Below are 17528 nucleotides of genomic sequence, written 5' to 3'. Positions count from 1 at the left end.
AATGTGGCTGAAGCATCTTAATGATGAATGTGGTGAATAAGTTGTTTTTACTCAAGTTCGAATATTGCACATAAATCAATGCAGCTTAATTTTTAGGTGGAGATCTGCAATGGCATTTTATGGCCTTCCCTGGTATATGTCTTTGTAAAAGTATGATTTCATTTTACTTCTTGCCTTTTGCTTTCAAGCCTGTCCAGAACTGAAGCTTGGCATACACTGCTGCTTGTTATGGTTTACAGCTAAGAGTATCCTCTTGTCTGTCACAGTCTTGTGGATGTAAAGATTTTGGCTTGTTGGTTTATTTTCATATTTTGTGCTCATGGCTAAAGAATGTGCCAGATTGTCAGGTCATGCATGTTTGTCATTTTCCCACTTACTCTTTCCTTTCTGTCATAAGGGCCAAAAGAGCAACATTAGCATCATTTGATTAGACAGATTACATCCTGAAGAGATGTATCTTGGTAAGCTGTAAATTTCAATACAGTTCTTAGCAACTGGCAAGAACAACAACAAAAAAATTCTATAAGTTTTGGTCTTAATAGATCCTTTGTTCCAAAGACATGAAGCTCTGAAACTTATTATCTTGTTGGCAGTTGTATTTTGTACATTAAAAGGTAGATTTACATCCTTATGATTTTATAGTAGGAGGGGTTCTCCCTTATGTGCTGTACTGGAACAGTGCATCGTCATGCAACGTGCATGATTTTCTCAGTCAAATGCCTTTGGTTGTTCCCTTCACCAGTAACACAATTCCATTAAATAAACTCCACAGATGGTTTATATAACTGCCCCATTTTTTTCTTCTTTCTCATTTAAACACAATTATTAAAAGTAGCTAAGCCTCACATATTTGAGATTAAAGTTTATCAAACGCTGGTAATTTAGGTGATCAGCTGATGAATTCTGTGTAAATGTGAACTCTAAGCTGTTCTGTTCTCTCTTTAATCTGTCTGTCTGTCGTTAGTGAAGTACAGCTGTAATCCTGCTAACTATCTACCTGGGGGTTTTTACTGCATCTGCTTTCTCCAGGTTGGGAGTAGTTCTGCATTTTTTGCAGCATCAGGATTTCCACATACAGACTTTGGGGCTTGTTAGTGAAGATGCCGTTTGCTGATATGCCCTTGACTCAGACTCCTTAAAGATCGGTTTCCCGCAGTGAACAGCCTGATTCAAAGGATCAACCTTCGGAAACGACGAGATTCCCTCATCTTGGGTGCCGTTATCGGCATCTGTACCATCTTACTGCTTCTATACGCTTTTCATTGATGGATGTTCCCCTACGGACTCTGCTAAACTCATCACCACCATCCCTCTGCCCCCCAGTCGAGGAAAAGTGAGTGGGGGACACAACAGACTTCACACAGCCGGCTCGTTGTGGCCGGGGTGTCTCCGTGACATCTGGAGCTTGTGACAGTAGACAGCAACACTGGTTTGGGGTTGAAGCTGCAGTGTTTCTCCTTCCCTGCCATACATCTTCCTTTGGTTAAATTTTGTGGGGTTTGTTTGTCTTTAATTCCCTGTCTCAATGCAAGGTAAGTAAATACGGGACGCTTACCAGAAGGGGTAGAACCGTTTCTGTGCTCGGCGGTGCTGGGGAGTCTGGTGTTGGCTGGTAAGTGGAAAAAGATGGTTACGTTTGCCTTGGGTGGAAACTCTGCAGGAAGCCGGTTTCCTCCGTAGGCCAAGCACAATACCGAACACAGAATATTGCAGCTTTAAGCCGTCAGGTTGCTTTACTACTAAATACATGTTCTGTAATTTTTTTTTTAACTCATGGTTGAGATACTAGTTATTTCTGCATAATTTGTGCTGTGAAAACTGTGCTTCACACAAATTCCTCAAAGTAAAAAAAAAAAAAAAAAAGGGTCGTTCAGTTCATTTTTTGCACAGAATATGAATAAACTACCCTCTGAGGAAGATTTGTAAGGTTTCTTGTGGCTTTAAAGGGACTAATAAGTCCCTCTTTGTAAAAAGGGAGCACAGTGTCCCAGCAGCTCTTTACTGTAGTGTTCAGTCATCTGAAAAGTGACCAAACATGAGTTCACCTAGAAGTAGTCTTTTGGGTGTAAATACTTGGATTTTGGCTGGCATCATAAAGGTCTTTGTAAAGACACGATAAACAGTTTGAAAAGTCTATATTGTAATTTAGATAAAGTTATTCTAATAGCGTTAATATTTTTACACTGCAAGTAGGATATAATCTAAACTGTCAATTGGAAATGAAAATTATGATGGTTATACCTGAGACAAATGTATCTGCGTGCAAAATTTTTGGACATAACTGCTCATAGTAAAGAGTTGAATGTATGAATAGCGAAACAAGTATTATTTACCATTATCTGGGGGAAAAGAAAAATTTTTGTCCAGACATGCAACATGAATCCTGTTGTGTCTGCATCAATAAACAAAGCTGACGTCAGGAATGGCTTTGATATCGCAGATTTACAAATTTTACAGATTTTTCTGCTCTTTCAACAGCCCTTTTTCATCTGTCATACCATAACCCAATACATTCAAACTGAGGCACTGAAATATCTTTTTAAGAACTTGATTAACTCTTTTCACAATCAATTCACAGTGCTCCGAACAGATTTCACGTATCCCATTACCCACAAATGTCAGATACTCTCCAGGTTCTCTTCTGGAACAGAGTCAGGTGGGACGGACACAGTTTTTTACTGCTTTTTATAGTATCTGTGAAGCACCTGTTGGAGGGAGTAGACACTTGTGCCTGTGTGTGAGCAAAACCACACTGTTGCTCCTAAAATGTTTGTATGGATTTGAAGTCTTATTTGCAGATTAATAACTTTGTGCTAAAAAGTCAACAAAAACATGTAATCAGCTATCTTATCAGTGGGATTAGAAAGCATTTGGAATTATTACGTATAAAACCATGGGGCTTGTATTTTAAATAAAGGGTGGTTATTTGGTTCATTTGGGATGTTTCTGGTTTGAAAGGAAGTGTTTATTATGGGGTTTATGAAAAACCTTGATGGATAAAGGAGGTTTATTAATGAATCTGTGTTGGGAGATCAAACCTCTTCTCCCTGATGCTTTTTCTTTGATTCCACCACCACCCTAAGGGACCCTGATCAGCAGCTGTGCTTCTGTTTAGGATTTGTAGGATATGGTTGCTATATAGTTGGCAATATGAGATCTGCAGTACCGTAAATAAATTCATTTATTTAATCTTATAACCAGTCTTTTTACTGGACTTAGTTGATTATTTGGTGCATATATTTAATCTTATTGTGTGAAAAAGCTGCTATGGAAAATATGTAGATTATAATAAATATGTAAACATAACTGATTTTTCATGTTACGAAAATGTTATGGAGGAACTGATATATTTTAGTATAAATTAACGGAAATGTGCTGAATTATGTCTGATAAAGCTTTACTGGAAATGCTTTCAGCGTTGGCAACTCCTCCACGGTTTTTATTTGTGTTGGTTTCAAGACGAGAGGTTTTGTGTTGAAAAATACATTTAATTAACCTTGTAGTTTCCCCTTCATCATCTTGTAGTGCTCCAGCACCGCGAGCAGGCGTTGGGCTTCGCTCTCTGGAGCGGGTGTTTGCACGTAGCCGAGAGGAAGGACTCGCTGATGCTCCCGATCATCTCTAATAACATGGACCTGTAGTTAGGGCAATGGACTGTAAATGAAAAATCTCATACCCCAGAATATAGGTTTGTATGTCCCCTGTTGCTAAACGTGTTCTCTACGTTTTTCTTTCTGTGTGGTTCCTCTTGCTCTAAGGAAAACAAATGTGGTTAAAGAATTCTCATTTCTGCAATTCCTGGCAAAGCTGCGGTTTCGTAACTCAGCCGAATAGAATTGTGCTAAGAAAATTATTGCTAAGCCATACAAATGAAGCAAGTAAATCCATAATATTTCTACAGGGCACATTTCCCCCACACGTAGTCTTTTTAAATTTCTGCTTTAATCTTGCCAAGACACAAGCACTTATTTTAAGCTTGTCCTGCAACCCCTTAGCCACACATTACAACATAGGTGATCGTATTGATAAATTTGATGCCACACTTCACATAGACATGAATATTTTTTCCTTGCTCTTTGACTATTTTTTTTTTTTACATGTTTATCTGATCTTTGAGCAGGGGAATTGCCGGGTCCAGCCAGGGCTTTGCTGTCCTCTGTGTCTCTGGGACCAAGTGCTGTGGTGCTGCTTGTAATAGGAGAGTTTGCCCTTCCTGGGAAGGCACAACACTTTTTATTAACCGATATTGGTTTCAGGAGCTTTTGATTATCAAAGTGTGGTATAAATTCTGGCTGGATTCATTACACTGAATAATCAACTAGAATTTTTCGTTTGCAGTTTTAAAAGTCCTTTCTTTAGGACAGTTGTAAGATTACTGTGAGGAGTCAGTTCTTCGCTGGGTGTTGAAAACGAAAGAGCAAAAGTAGATTTTTGAGGTGATGTGAAAGTTTCAGATGAATTGTCGCCAGCTGGAGCTCCAGGGCTGCTTCCTGGAGCTCCCCCAAAGCTGCTGCACAGGGAGCAGAGTCTGGTCCACCGCTTCGGCTTGTCTAACTCATTTAGTCGGGACTATTTAACTCTCTAAACCTAGCAGCTTGATGCATAACCTTTTCCTATTTTTCCTTTTTTTTTTTTTTTAATTCCCAAAGCTTTCATTTGAAACAGGAGGCAGAGGTAACAGCTGTATCACTTCTGGAGGAGGAAATAATTCTGAAACTCCTTAGAACACTATGGGCTTACGAAACCCCTCCGAGCGGTGGTTCCGCTGAGCCCTGCGCGGTGCAGAGACCACGGAAACAGAGACAAACCTGAGCCATATCCCAGCTGCGAGTCCTCTCTGTGTCCTGGAGCTCTCCCGTCAGCTGGGTAGTTGAAGCCAGTGTGATGCTTTCCATTCCAAAAACATAAGCAGTTGTTGGTCTGTCTACTACTGAGTAAGGAAAGCAGTTTATTTAAACATTCATTCAAGACTAAAAAAACCCCTTTCTGGCAAAATATCCCAGTCCAGACCCTTGTAAGTGAGTTTCTGATTGCACTTTCTGATTTTGGGCTTTTCATATAGCTTCTTGAAACTTATTTTATTGTAACTGTAATTATTTTTGTTCTCACCTATTGTGCATTCTCTGTATGTAATTAAAAAAAAAAAAAGCTTTGATATGTAATTTAATAATAAATTAGAATTCTAAGCAAGGTGCTTGGTTCTTTCCCCATGACAGTCTTTGCCTACCTAAACTTCACAGAAGATGCAGAGAAGATTCATCTCTCCGGTTTGGGATTGTCCCTGAACAGTACAAATTAGTCTGTTGTCCATTTTTGTACCAAGTCCCAGATGGAGCATTTCCTGACCCAGAGGGCTCGGTCTGGCAGGACGTGTTCCTGCCTGCACAGACCTGGACTCCCCTTCGGCTTCGAGCATCCGCATTGGAAGGGTCTGAATATCTGAATACAGTCACGGCTTTTTTTCCTGCTGTTCTTTGGCAGATGGAACAAGGATGCTTTTCTTTAGAGGTAAGCTTTAAAAAAATTTTCTATATATTCATAATATAAAACATTTAATTCCCAAATGCACACCAAAACTGATGTTGATCTAGGAGCCTCCTTGGCATAAGGTGCTTTCCCCACATTTTCAGTAGTTTGATACTTTTTTTTTTTTTAACCCCCTTCTGCAATCACAGACACCAAAAATAAGCTGATACTTTGAACATGGTAATAATTAGAACCATTGTAAAAACTGTCTCCATGAAGTTCTGTCGTACCCTGTGATTTTCTGGCCGTGCTGTGGCCTGGACCCTCCCTCAGGTGTTCAAACCAGGCAGCATCTGCATCGGGTGGGTTTGCAATTGGCATTAAATCTTTCAATGCCGCTCAAATTTATTTTCTCAAAGCAGCAAATCTGCCTGGCAGTGCGATACCTGTCTGTGGGCATAAGGCTTGCGGTGAGCAGAGGTCATTCTCTGTTTCAGCGCTGTCGTGCTGTGTCTGTAATGCTGCTTTAGAGAGAGATCTCTGTATCCTTAATGTGCCTGCTAAATATTCAGGATGACCATATGCTTTCTCAAGGGAAGGCTTTGACTGTACGTTTCAAGATAGAGAAGAAACTTCAAAAACTGTTTGAAAATGGAAAGGCAATTCTGGTTTCAGGCAGTGGGAAGTGCAGTTAGTTTTTCCAGTTTGCGCCGCTGGTAATAAGTGGTGCATAAAATTCCATCTTCGTTTGGATTAGAAAATAAATTATTAATGGCGCTGAATCCTCTTTTCCAGCTCCCTGTACAGTCAATAATTTATAGTGGCACAGGCGTAAGATATGTATTTTTAACCATCCGCCTCCCAGAATACTGTTGTTCATATTGAGAACTGCTGTCCTTCCTGACAAGCTGAGGTGCAGTGGGTGTTTGTGCATTATGGATGAGCCGAGCTCGGCTCCGTTCATCCTGGTGCAATTCCACCGGCAGATTTCCTGCTCAAAGGGAGCCGAGCGCTCCATTAGAAATGCAGAGGGGAAGGCAGGAGTGTCTTTTGTTTTCTCCGTTTCACTGAATGTGGGAGATGTACTGCTGTGTAGCCTTGATTTTTTTTTTTTTTTCTTTTCTTTTTTTAATGTTTTAATAGAAAATCTCAACGTTTACAGTAGGTATTTACATCTGCTGAATGCCGGCCCTTTATCCAAAACAGGTCTTCAGGTACAGGAGCTGTGCTGCCAGGACTTGTGCTCATTAAGCGCTCGGAGCCTGCTGCCTTCATCCTCCTCCTCCTTTGCAAGCTGTTGGGGCCTTTGCAGGCATGTGCTGCTGCTCAGCCCTCGCTTCATCTTCCCCGTCGCTGCCGCGCTCCTCGCTCTTTGTTCCGAACAGGACCCTGAGGCTTTGCTAACCCAGTTTTGCCGGCTCTACTAGGAGAGAAATCTGCCCGTAATCAAAGTCCCTCTGCCTTCGAAACGGCGTTTGCAATTCTCATTGTGGATCATTTTCAGCTTGTACTTTGACTTTCAAGCCCTATGAATCTGTCGCTTAGTGGTGTGATTTTCAGAGGTCTCTGATCGTGTCCATTTAGGTCACTGGTCCTGCTTTGCCTTTACTCGCTGCCCTGCCCCTCAGATTCTCCTCCTTTGCATCATGGGTGTTTGGCTTAAACTAGACATTTCAGACACATTATTTTTGGTGTCATATTTTTAATTTCTTTTAAAAAATCTACCCATCCTTTGAAGTTCAGAAAGACTGTCCCAGCATAACTTGCAGCTTATCAATCAAACCCACACCTAGAGCCCTAGCTGAGAATTCACCAATAACCGCTTCAGTGCACGAGCCCAGCGTGCCCTTCCACAAATGCTGTAAACAGGTGGGGTTTAGTCCCTTCAGATGTTTTCTTTCTTTTCTTATCTTCCTTGCCCATACCCATCTGTCTGATGCAAGGTTCTCGGAAGCGGGGACGATATTCTTCATCTTTTGTCTTTCTAAAGATGCAGTAAAAAGAATAGAAGCTCCTCACTGCAGGTTGCAAAGTCTTGTTTTGCTGCTAGCGATACAGTGGAAACTTTCTTCAGATGTTTGCTGGTCCGTGTGCCTGTGTGTGTCATCTGCTGCAGACCCATCTGACTTCAGACCTGTGCTGAGCTGGCTTCTTTCAGGGCAAAATGCTGCTGAAAACGTCAGGATTTTTTTTTTTTTTTTAAGGGAACATTTTTGTAAAACTCTGTAGGATACTCAGGAATATTGCAGATGTAAAAATAAACGGTGAGTAGCTGTGAAAGTGCTGATCAGATGTCCCTGGCTGGTCCAGCTATTAACACACAAACAATTGTTTGTCGCATTAAAGAGTGACTTGACCGTGCAAGGACCTTGTCACCTCTGGAGGCTGCGGCACCAGTGTCATGGTGCCAAAGAGGTGGGAGATCCCGTGAGCATCCTCCACCTTCCAGTGTAGGTGGGGGCTGAACTGGCACTTGGGCTTTGTCAGCTCGTCTCCTCGATGCGAGAGAAACACCCCAGCACGGAGGCCAAGTGCAGAAAGGGGCCTCCGTGGATATTTCCCTGCAGCGCTATAAATGGAGTTCCCTCTAGGTCAGGCATGTATCACCAGTGCTAAATTTACTTCAAAATATTACTGAGGTGGGGAGGTTTGTGAGTCAGGTCTAAAAAAGCAGGCGCTGCTTATGTAAAAAAATGTAGCGTAACAAGAGGCAGAAGGCGGGAGGGCTCCCAGCCTGCAGCAGAGACCGTGGCTGGTGTGTCCGCCCTCTCGAAACAAATGGGTCTTTGTATTCAGGTAGCAACTGCGCCTTCAGGTTGTGTCGGTGCCGCGTGGCAGGACTGCGGGATCTGCTGGCCAGCTCTTCCTGAGCGTCCATACGTTTCAGGAAATGTAAATATCAAGCCTACACTCTGGCTTAGATGAAGTGCTTTAAAAAAACCAGAGAGAAACAACAAACGTTTGGGGGATGATCAGTTCTTGTAATGCTTCAGGGATGCTTCAGCTCCGCTTATGCCACGGTGCCTCTTTGAGGGGAAAGGAGGAGGGATGGGAGGGATGCTGCCGCGGGGACTTTGGTATTCAGACATTTTTTATTAATTCAGGTACATTTATCTCTTTGGCCTTTGGAAACCTGAGGCTCCTGGAGGCAGCTGTGCCTTTGCTGGCAGAGCATCGCCGTGCGCTTTGCCGTGTCAGACGGGCAGGCGTTGACCGTTCTGCACCACCAGCCTCCTCGGGTCTGACCGCAGACACAGCAGCGTCCCAGGGGAATGAGCTTCTCCCGCGCTTCCTGAGAAAGAGAATTTCCTTGATGCATCAGCCGAGTCCTTTCTGCAAGCTCGGTGCCTCCAGGGCCCTTCGGAGACAAGCGCTGGACCGGCCGCGGTCTGGAGCTGTCGGCAGGAGAGGCTGAGACGAGTCATCCCCCACGCAGGGGAGGAAGAGCCTGTTCCACGGCTCTTAACTCATTTTTTTGGGCCACTTCAGCTCATACCCACTGTGTTTGTTTTGCAATCAAAAATCAAGGTAAAAATAGAGCATCGCTTCAGATGCCAGTTCTGTCAACATTCCTTGAATTTTATTCCTGTTTCCTGTGTACCTGGGGAGCTGTTTCAGACCGTAATGAATTACAGTGCGGTGGGTGAGGTGCTGTTTCATTTTTCTGCCCAACTGGAATTGATGAAGTGATCCGTTTGCATCGATCCCTGCTGGGAAGGAGTCTAAAATACAAGTTTTATGAAATTGGACTTGAGACTAAATAATTGGAAGAAAACGCTTTAGAATCTGCAGCCTATAATTAAACATTTCCAAGATACAGCGAGCTCAGCAGAAGGAGGCATTTCTCTGCGAAGGCTTCCCATCGTTGCTTTGTTTCACGCTCTGTGCTATTAAAGCAAACAACTTTGCAAGCTTCAGAAGCGTTCGGCAGCTCTGGAGCAAGAATAGCATCTAACAATACAGCCAAGCTGGAAACAAAGAAGGTCATCCGTCTTTTTTTTTTTTTTTTCATGTAAACTTGGTAGCTGAGCTCATAGAGAAATCCCCATTACTCTATTTTAGGTATTCTAGAGACTGAAGGGTGGGGGTTTTCATCTTCTGGAGGATCCAGCAGTGACTGCTGTGAAGGAAAGGTCCTCATGTAGAACAGTGCCATGATCTGCTGTGCAATTCATACTTACCTCTGCAAGCCAGGCTCTTTTTTCTATTATGTAAATCCTAACCGCTGGTCCTTATACAAAATTTATCGAATGTGTCTTGTCTGATTAAAAAAAATAGTTTGAGATGTGATAGAAAGATCTACCTTGTGTCAGGTAGGATCGCTGTTAGGAATGAGAGAGAAAATGGAAACAATTTCCCTGTGTTTTTTAGTTCGTAGCTCCTGTCTGGAGCAAACTCTTGTAAACCAGTTGCAGAACTGGTGACCAACTTTCTGTCCTTTGCTTGAACCCCAAAGCTCATGCAAATTCATTAGCGAAGACAAACATTAAGAGGTGAATGGAGAGCCTATAGTGTTTAGTAGAAAACATATACAACATGGAAATTGGATGTAAACCTCTTGCTGTTCCTTTGCGAATCTATTATACATGAGCCCATCAGAGCAGCATATTAATAAAACAGGAGGCCAAAGCACTTGGCACTCCCAGCTCTTTAGCGAAACATCAGAGGAGAGCCTGTCAGCTTCTGTCTTTGAAGCCTGGAACTTGCATCCGCCCAGCTGCGTCGGTGACACGGTCAGGATGCTCTGAGGGGAATCTCGCCACCAAAGGGAAATCTTCACATGGTGTGGGGCTTTTTATGTGAGGAAAATCCTCCTCCTCCAGGACAAAACCTTTTGTTCTTTCTTGCTCAGGCTTCTTGCCTGCTGAATTCTTTAAGCAATACACAAAGAAGGCCAAAGATGGCTTAAAGCAACATCAGACGTGTGCTGAGACACAAAGTGCATCCGTTCCTTGAAAGCTCTCCCACCAGCACCACCCTGTCCCAGGCTCTGGTGATGCACAGGTACCACCAGCCACAACCGCGAGTCCCTTTGCTGAATAGTGGGAAGTAAGTCACACTGAATTTTCTAAACATCTGCATTTTGTTTCTCCATCAGGACAACTAGAGGTGGTTCTTTGGACCCCTGCTGCAACGACACCGCGCTGCCCAGGGCCCTTGTGCAGCCAGGGACGCCTCTTGCACTTCTGGGTGCGCAGAGGCAGCAAGAGGATGTAACGGGGGCTCGGTGCAAAGTCCGGCCTTAGTGCAGAATGGGAGTAGCTGTGGTGCGGTGTAAGTTCGGACCTACGTGGCTGTGAGTATTCATTGGTGGCTCTTAAAGACAGAAGTTTGAGCAGCTGATATCCTAGCCCTAGTATGTGACGCTAAACTTCAAGACCACTAATTTAGGTAGCGTTACAAGGGGAGAGTATTTAGGTGTAAGAGCCAGAAGATCTAGCTTGAAACTTTATTATTATGAAGTTATTATTCTTATTTATTAGTGCTTTGAAACTTGCAGTTTTCAAAGCAATGGGGAATGGACACACCGAAGAACAATTTACCGTTCCTTTGATTTTTTCCTGAGATGAACGTGAGGTTAACAGACCTGTTTTTCATGAGTTTGCGAACATTTAGTCTGCATCCTCTCTGTCTTTGAGTATAGGGGGGGTTGCCTATTTATTTTTTTTCCCTCCAGAAAAAAACCTTACAGCTTGCCTATTTTGTATCATAATATTACCTATGAAAACGACAGGCAGACCAAAGCCTTACTGTGGCACATCAGAGGGCCAGGGATTTGGGTTTGGACCAGAGGTGTGGTCTTGCACGGTCTGTTCATCCTGATGTGTGGCCAACACGGGTATAACCATTTAATAAACGTGACCGCAGCAAGTCAGACGGCTCAAGCTGTTTCATGGCAGCGTTTGCCGCTGCGTTATCGCCCAGTGGGCTCCGTGGGGAGCGGAGCCGCTGCGGGTGGCTCAGTGCTCCCAGTGCCTCTGTGGCCATGTCGGTGGGGCCTGACCTGCCTCTCCTGGAGGGAACCTCATCGGCAGGACGTGTTCCAGATGGGGCCATTAAATACGTTTCTTGCTGAATCACGCTGCAGGCTGCCAGTGTTGCAGAGAATTCACTTTTTTTTTTTTTTTTTTTTTTTTTCCCCCCCCCATCATAGACATGGATGGAAGTGGAAGTGCTGTGTCTGGTAGCTGCTCTGGGGCTGTAAAGATTCATTTTTGATCCCTGCTGCTGGTGGTGGCACCTGCCTCCTCTGTGCATGCTCTGTGCGTGTGCTGGGCTGGGAGAGGGAAGGAATTGTCCTTGGGAGGCTGTGGGACCGGGTTACCTCCAGCAAGTCCCACCCTGAAGTCTGGAGAGCTCAAGCTTACTGCGACAGAGCAGAGAGTAAGGCAACTAATCCAGCTCAGCCTTGGTGAACCTCCTCTCCAAGCTGAGCTGGGTTGGAAGCTGCGTTCCTGTTCATTCCTGGAGGGCGTTAGGATTCAGCTGAAAGAGGTTGTTGTGCAACTAAGCTCCAGCACGGATCAGCAGCCGTGACTGGCTGCTGTGCCGTTACACAGAAATAAACTCCGGTGGTGACGCGAGCTGCGTGTTGTACACAGCCAACGGCTTTCCAGCCTGATTAGAAAAACTCCTCCTGGGAAAAGACTAAAGACAACGTTTTCGGTCATGGCTGAATTTTCAAGCCTTGGCTTAAGAAACTTTTAAAAAGCGCTCGCTTCCTGGGAGCAGCCTGCGTTTAGGCTTTTTGAGTAGGGACCAAATATCGCTGTGCATTCTTGAAATCTATGGTTTTGATCAATAATTTTGTTTTCTTAGCAGATGTGGGATTTGTCTATGTTTTCTCTGACTTGGTTGTTCTGTTGAACCGCAGTGGCAGGGCCAGCAACAAGAAGCAGCTCCCAGCGGCTGCTCCCCAGCCCATCCCTGTGCTTATATGTGTTATTTGTAACCCACTGCACCAAAATACCACCTGATCTACTTGCTCTTGGAGTATGAAGTAATAGTTAAAAGACGAGTTTGGATTTTTTTTTTTCCCTAATTTAGACAGAAGAAACAAGTTCAGCTTTGACCATGCATGTTACATTTTAATTTTTTCTCATGCCAAGAAATACAAAGAAAGTATATAAGATATACCATACCATCCTGCAGAAAAAGAAACGTTTATCAGCAAAGAGAAGCGCCCGGCTGCAATTTCTGATGTGTTCGTGCTGTCAGTGAAACACGGCTCTTCCAGTTTGGGTTCAAAACGGGAGGAGCCGGTGCATGGATGGTGGTTGTGGCCGTGGGGGGAGAGACCCTGCACATCCACGCAAAGGGTCGTCTCCTGGGCACCATCTGACGAGGGCACCCGCTCCAAAGTGGTATCGGGGTTGCCTTGGTGAATCCTGCATACATTCCCTTTCTGATGTTTCTTATTCTGGATGGGTATTTATAGGTTTCAGTTTTGCTACCTACTGGTGTCAGCAAATGCTTTACAAATATTCCTGCTTTGAAAAGGCCGCTTTCGCCCCCCCACCCCCTTGGCTTGTGCCCAAGCATGGGAGTCTTCAGTCCAAATCTGTCTTTGCCGATATTAAAGGATGTATGCTGCAAAAAAACCGACCTTAAATCTGAAATTATTTCAGCTTGACTGTGTGGCCCTGGATGTGGTTCTGTGGTAAGTAACAAAGTGATAGGGCAAGACTGGGGGGCATCAGGGGGAAAAAAATCAAGAAGCCGTGGGAGCAGCCCAGTGGGTGCATTTCTGCAGCCTCTCCCTGGACTCGGACAGAATGGAAACGGAGTTTTAATTTTATCTCAAAGGCAGGATCTGCTCCCCTTGTCTACATGGAGAAGTCTGTATTTGGAAGGTCAATTACTGCAGCGGTCCATGCTGGAGTCCACAGCCTTAGAGGAGCAGGTTCTCTGCCCCTCGATAACCCCTTTCAGCAAAGCCCAGCAATGGCATCTCATTGCCAACAAGACCTGTCTTGGACTAAGGAAAAGGCAGAAGATGGGAGGGAAGAGCCTGTGACACTCATGCATTGCTTGAGAAAGCAAGTTAAACCGGCAGAGATGGGGAGAGAGGAGCAAACTGGAACAGAGTGAAATATTGACCAGAAAAAGCAAATTCATCATCAATGCAGCAAACTGAAATCAAATCTTTTGTCACTTTCTTTCCTCCCTTTGGTCTCCTCCACAGGTACCAGCCAGTGTTTGCTGTGACCGACTGACTCCTGCTAGACCTTCTCTGACCGTCGGTCATTGCATCCTACAAGAAGGTGTATGAAACCAAGCAAGCAGGTCTGCTCAGCAGCAGCAAATCGCTTGTTCATCTTAAGCCTTGGATTTAGCATTGCAGTGCCCAGCACGGGCTCTTCTGTGCCACCCTGCAGACCCCGACTGTCCCCAAAACCCTGGGGAGAAGAGCCCAGGGACACCATTGCCAGCGAGGTGCCACCAGCCACGCGCTCCGCTCAGAGGCTCTTTCCCGAGCAGTGCAAACTGTGTATTTATATCCCACCAGGACCTCACACTTGTCGATCGTAACTCCTACTTCAACTTACATTTAGAGACGTTTCCCACCTTCTCCATCTCTTCAGCAGGCTATCCTCCTACCAGCTCAACTTCGCTGTCAGGTAAGGCTGGATCACCACCACGGCTCTTGGATCCCTCGCTTCTGCCCCACCGCCTGCTTCCCCAGGGGGCAGAAGTTGGCCAAATCCTGAGGGTTTCACGGCTGTTACAGCTGCAAGCACAGAAAACTCTGTTCTGATGTGTGTGCCTAGGGGAGGCTGCAGCGGGCGGCAAAGAGCTGTGACATAAGTAACAGGGCTTGTTTGTGGGGATGGAGAGGGAAAGCCTTTTCATTACATAGTTTTTGTGAGAGCACTCGTGTGTGCCGAAAGCAAAGTTAAGGAGGAGTGGTTGTGCTTGGATGAGGAAAAAAAGATATTTTGCACTTAGGTGAGCACTAAATAAGCAAAAAATCATGAGGGACGCTGTTGTTCCCCAGATGTAGACCAAAGGAGGAACCGTGCCTGCTGGTGGCCTCAGGATGAAGTTGTGCCGTGATTTACCCCCTCATAACACAGTCACGGGTGAGCTGGGTGTCAAGGGCTGAGGGCTCAGCAACTCCTTCCTTCACAAGTACAAGTTAATGCAGCTACAAGAGCCAAACATGCAGCTGAGCTGGAATAAAACCACGTGTGAGGTGGAGAGCAAGGATCTAGCGGCGAAACCTTTGCAAAATGTCAGGCTGCAAAATGTATGGAGAAGTTGGCAGAGGGCAGGGAGAAGAGACTTTCCAGATAACCCTGGGGAGTTCCTTTCTCGTGGACTGAAGATCCAGGTTACAAAGAGAGAAAATATTTTGTCAGGAGTAACTGTAGAGGCTTTCCCCTGGATTTAAGTGCGGTATAAGGACCGAAAAGCTGTATTCAAGAGTGCAGAGCAGCGTGATGGTGTCTAATCAGAAAGAAGATTAAAAATGAAATGAATTCGTCTTAGTTTTTCATTAGACCGAACAGTGAGATGAGAAGCAATTGCCTCAGCAGCCCGGTGGTACCGGCTGAGACAGGAGCATAAGCCGTGTTTGAGCACATGAAATAAATCATCACTGTGGGGTTTTTTTGGGAAAGCTTCTGCCTTCTCCTGCATTCAGATGAATTCTGGTACCTCTACCGCAAGAGCCATTGCAAGTTGCCTCACGAAGCCCCCTCGTTCCTACGACTGCAGGTATTTCAGTCCATTTTGAAGTGTAGCGTGTATTTTTGCCGAGATCCCTTTGGAAAAAATCAGATTAAAAGACAATCTAAATTCACTCATATTTATATTAAGAGAAGAAAGAAAAACGGGTTTATTTTGGAGCCGTGCGGTGCACGTGAGACTGAGCAACTTTGCCGTCCATGCAATTCGAGCAGCGTGATGCTAACCCACCTACTGGGGTGTGGCAAGGTTTAGTCCTTTAAATGTGGTAAAGCATTTTAGATGAAAAGCTTTATATAATGATAAAAGAACATTTACATTCTTACTTAATACTTGGCACTCTCAAGTACTATAACTCATTGTGGTGGTTTTCCGTGAATGTCAGCTCTTCCAGCCCAGGGAGGAGCTTGCTCAGCTTTACCATAAACTGAATTTCAGCAGCTTAGAGAGCAAAGGGCAGAAGATGCACGGACAGGCAGGGCTGCCCTTCTGTATCACAGGAAAAATAGTGTGTGTTCGCCAGCAAGCAGCGTTTCACACCGAGCATTGCTCAGTGGGCCCTGTTTGCTGAAGCTCACAAAAAATTAATTGCAAAAGAAAGGTTGCAAATTTGGTCCATTTTAGAAGCCAATAGTTTATAATAAAGCACTGGGAAAGGAGCCCAAGAAAGTGCTGTAGTGATGTGCTATTGCTCTGAGTCCCTGGAATCCCTTTTAACGTAGAGAAAAATGTTAACAGCCTGTCTAGGGGGTTGGGCTTTCTTACCCCCCAAATTCAAATAACGCCTAGCAAAAGAAAACGCTTTAAAGAGGAGCGAAGAGCTGACAAGAGTTTTCACAGCAATGCCCGTGGCTTTGCCCATTAGTTACTCCAGAGTAACTACAGCGTGGATTTACCCTGCAGCCCTGCCCTGTGCTAACCCTGCATGCACATTCGCATACCCCAAAAAAGTTAGTGCTAAGCGGTCATGTTGTGAAGTTTCTTGTGGTGTGCAGTAGATTCTCCGTGTAGACAAGCCCTTGGGAGCATTAGATCGGATCTAAGGCTTGGGGTTTGTTTGTTTGTTTGTTTCAGGAGATCGATGGTAGGGAGCAGAAGTGCCCTGAAGCACCTTATTTCTCAGAACATTGCAGATTTCCAGGTCTCAGGCTGCCAGGTGGGGACAACAGAAGGTCCAGGGAGTGGCAGCTCTTGGCCATCAACTTGTGCCCGCAAAGTTTTGACGAAAGAGAGAGGCTCAGCTAACACGGAGCCAATGGTTATGGCCAGAAGCCATCTACAAAGCCTGAATAAAAGAACAGGTGATGAAACTTTGCATAGTCTGGGTGGCTGGATAGAGAACCAACCCCAGGAACAACCCGCGGCGAGGATGGAGTTGGGGGCAGGAAGAGAGGATGGGGATGGACGGAGGCTCGAGGGAGCGTGTCGGGATCAGATCCCGTGGGAAACGGCCGAGGAACCGCATGTTGTGGAAGACGTGGCGGGGCACAGGGTACCTATAAGTGGATCGGGAGGAGCAAAGTCTATTTTCTTGTTACGATAAATAGAAAACATTAAAAAATAATACTGCTTGTGGAACTGACCCCAGCCAGTTCTGGGGATACTGGAGATTTTCAGAGATGCAGAAGAGCGTGTGAGAGGTGCAGGACAGAGGCAGGGACCTCAACTTTCTCCGTGCCTCTGAAAATCTCCTGGAAGAGGAGAAGCTGAAGCCCAAAAGGGTCAGGGAGATGAGGACTGACAGTGGTGGGGGCTGGATCACTCTGAAGCTTTTGTGTGATGGACATGACATGACATAAATGTGTAAGTGGGCAGAATGGGCTCTCCGTGCCTTGGTACTCCTGCTACAGATTAACCAGGCTCTCTTCTCAGCAGGGAGAGTACTAACCTCACTTTGGGTGCACAGAGAGAGAAATGTGTGGGTTCACAGAGAAAGCGTTATTTTGCCTTCCATTAAAAACCCCACCGTGGGACTGGGGTGAGAAGGAGCCTGGCGTTCTCATGCAGCAACATCCTGCTCTGCCAGCTCTGAGATCTGCCCTAAGTGTTAAAAGAGCTTGTAGGAACAGACATGGAGAACATTCCCAAAGGCATGCAAATGGTCATTGTCTTTTTTTTTTTTTTTTTTCATCAAAAATACAAAAGCACCCACCACATCCTCCAGCTCTTGCGGCTGTGTTTTGTTCGGAGCAGAGCCGTGGTCCTGCTGCAGCTCTGCTCTTCCTCCTTCTCCGTGGAACAGCTCTCAGCTCCTGATGGCAGTTTGAGCTTTGTTTTTTTGTTTTTTTCTATCTTTTTTTTTCTTTTTTCTTTTTTTTTTTTTCTGTAGATACACAGAATTCGATGATTTAAAAACCAAACCAACAACGCCC

At 44.9% G+C, this 17528-nt stretch overlaps 1 protein-coding gene across 2 annotated transcripts in view; it reads left to right on the top strand.

Annotated features, from left to right (window-relative positions):
- GOSR1 (golgi SNAP receptor complex member 1) overlaps window positions 1–5121 on the top strand; it is a 29159-nt gene extending 24038 nt beyond the window's left edge. For both annotated transcript variants that reach the window (XM_065647005.1, XM_065647004.1), the window contains exon 9: window positions 1142–5121. In XM_065647005.1, the coding sequence (XP_065503077.1) occupies window positions 1142–1266 (125 nt within the window). In that variant the 3' untranslated portion in view covers window positions 1267–5121. The remainder of the gene's footprint in view (window positions 1–1141) is intronic.
- The last annotated feature ends 12407 nt before the right edge of the window (window positions 5122–17528 follow it).

Source organism: Caloenas nicobarica, chromosome 17 (assembly GCF_036013445.1).
Source record: "Caloenas nicobarica isolate bCalNic1 chromosome 17, bCalNic1.hap1, whole genome shotgun sequence".
NCBI lineage: Eukaryota > Metazoa > Chordata > Aves > Columbiformes > Columbidae > Caloenas > Caloenas nicobarica.
The sequence above is the reverse complement of the archived record's forward strand: the minus strand, read 5'-3'. Positions and strand labels throughout refer to the sequence as shown.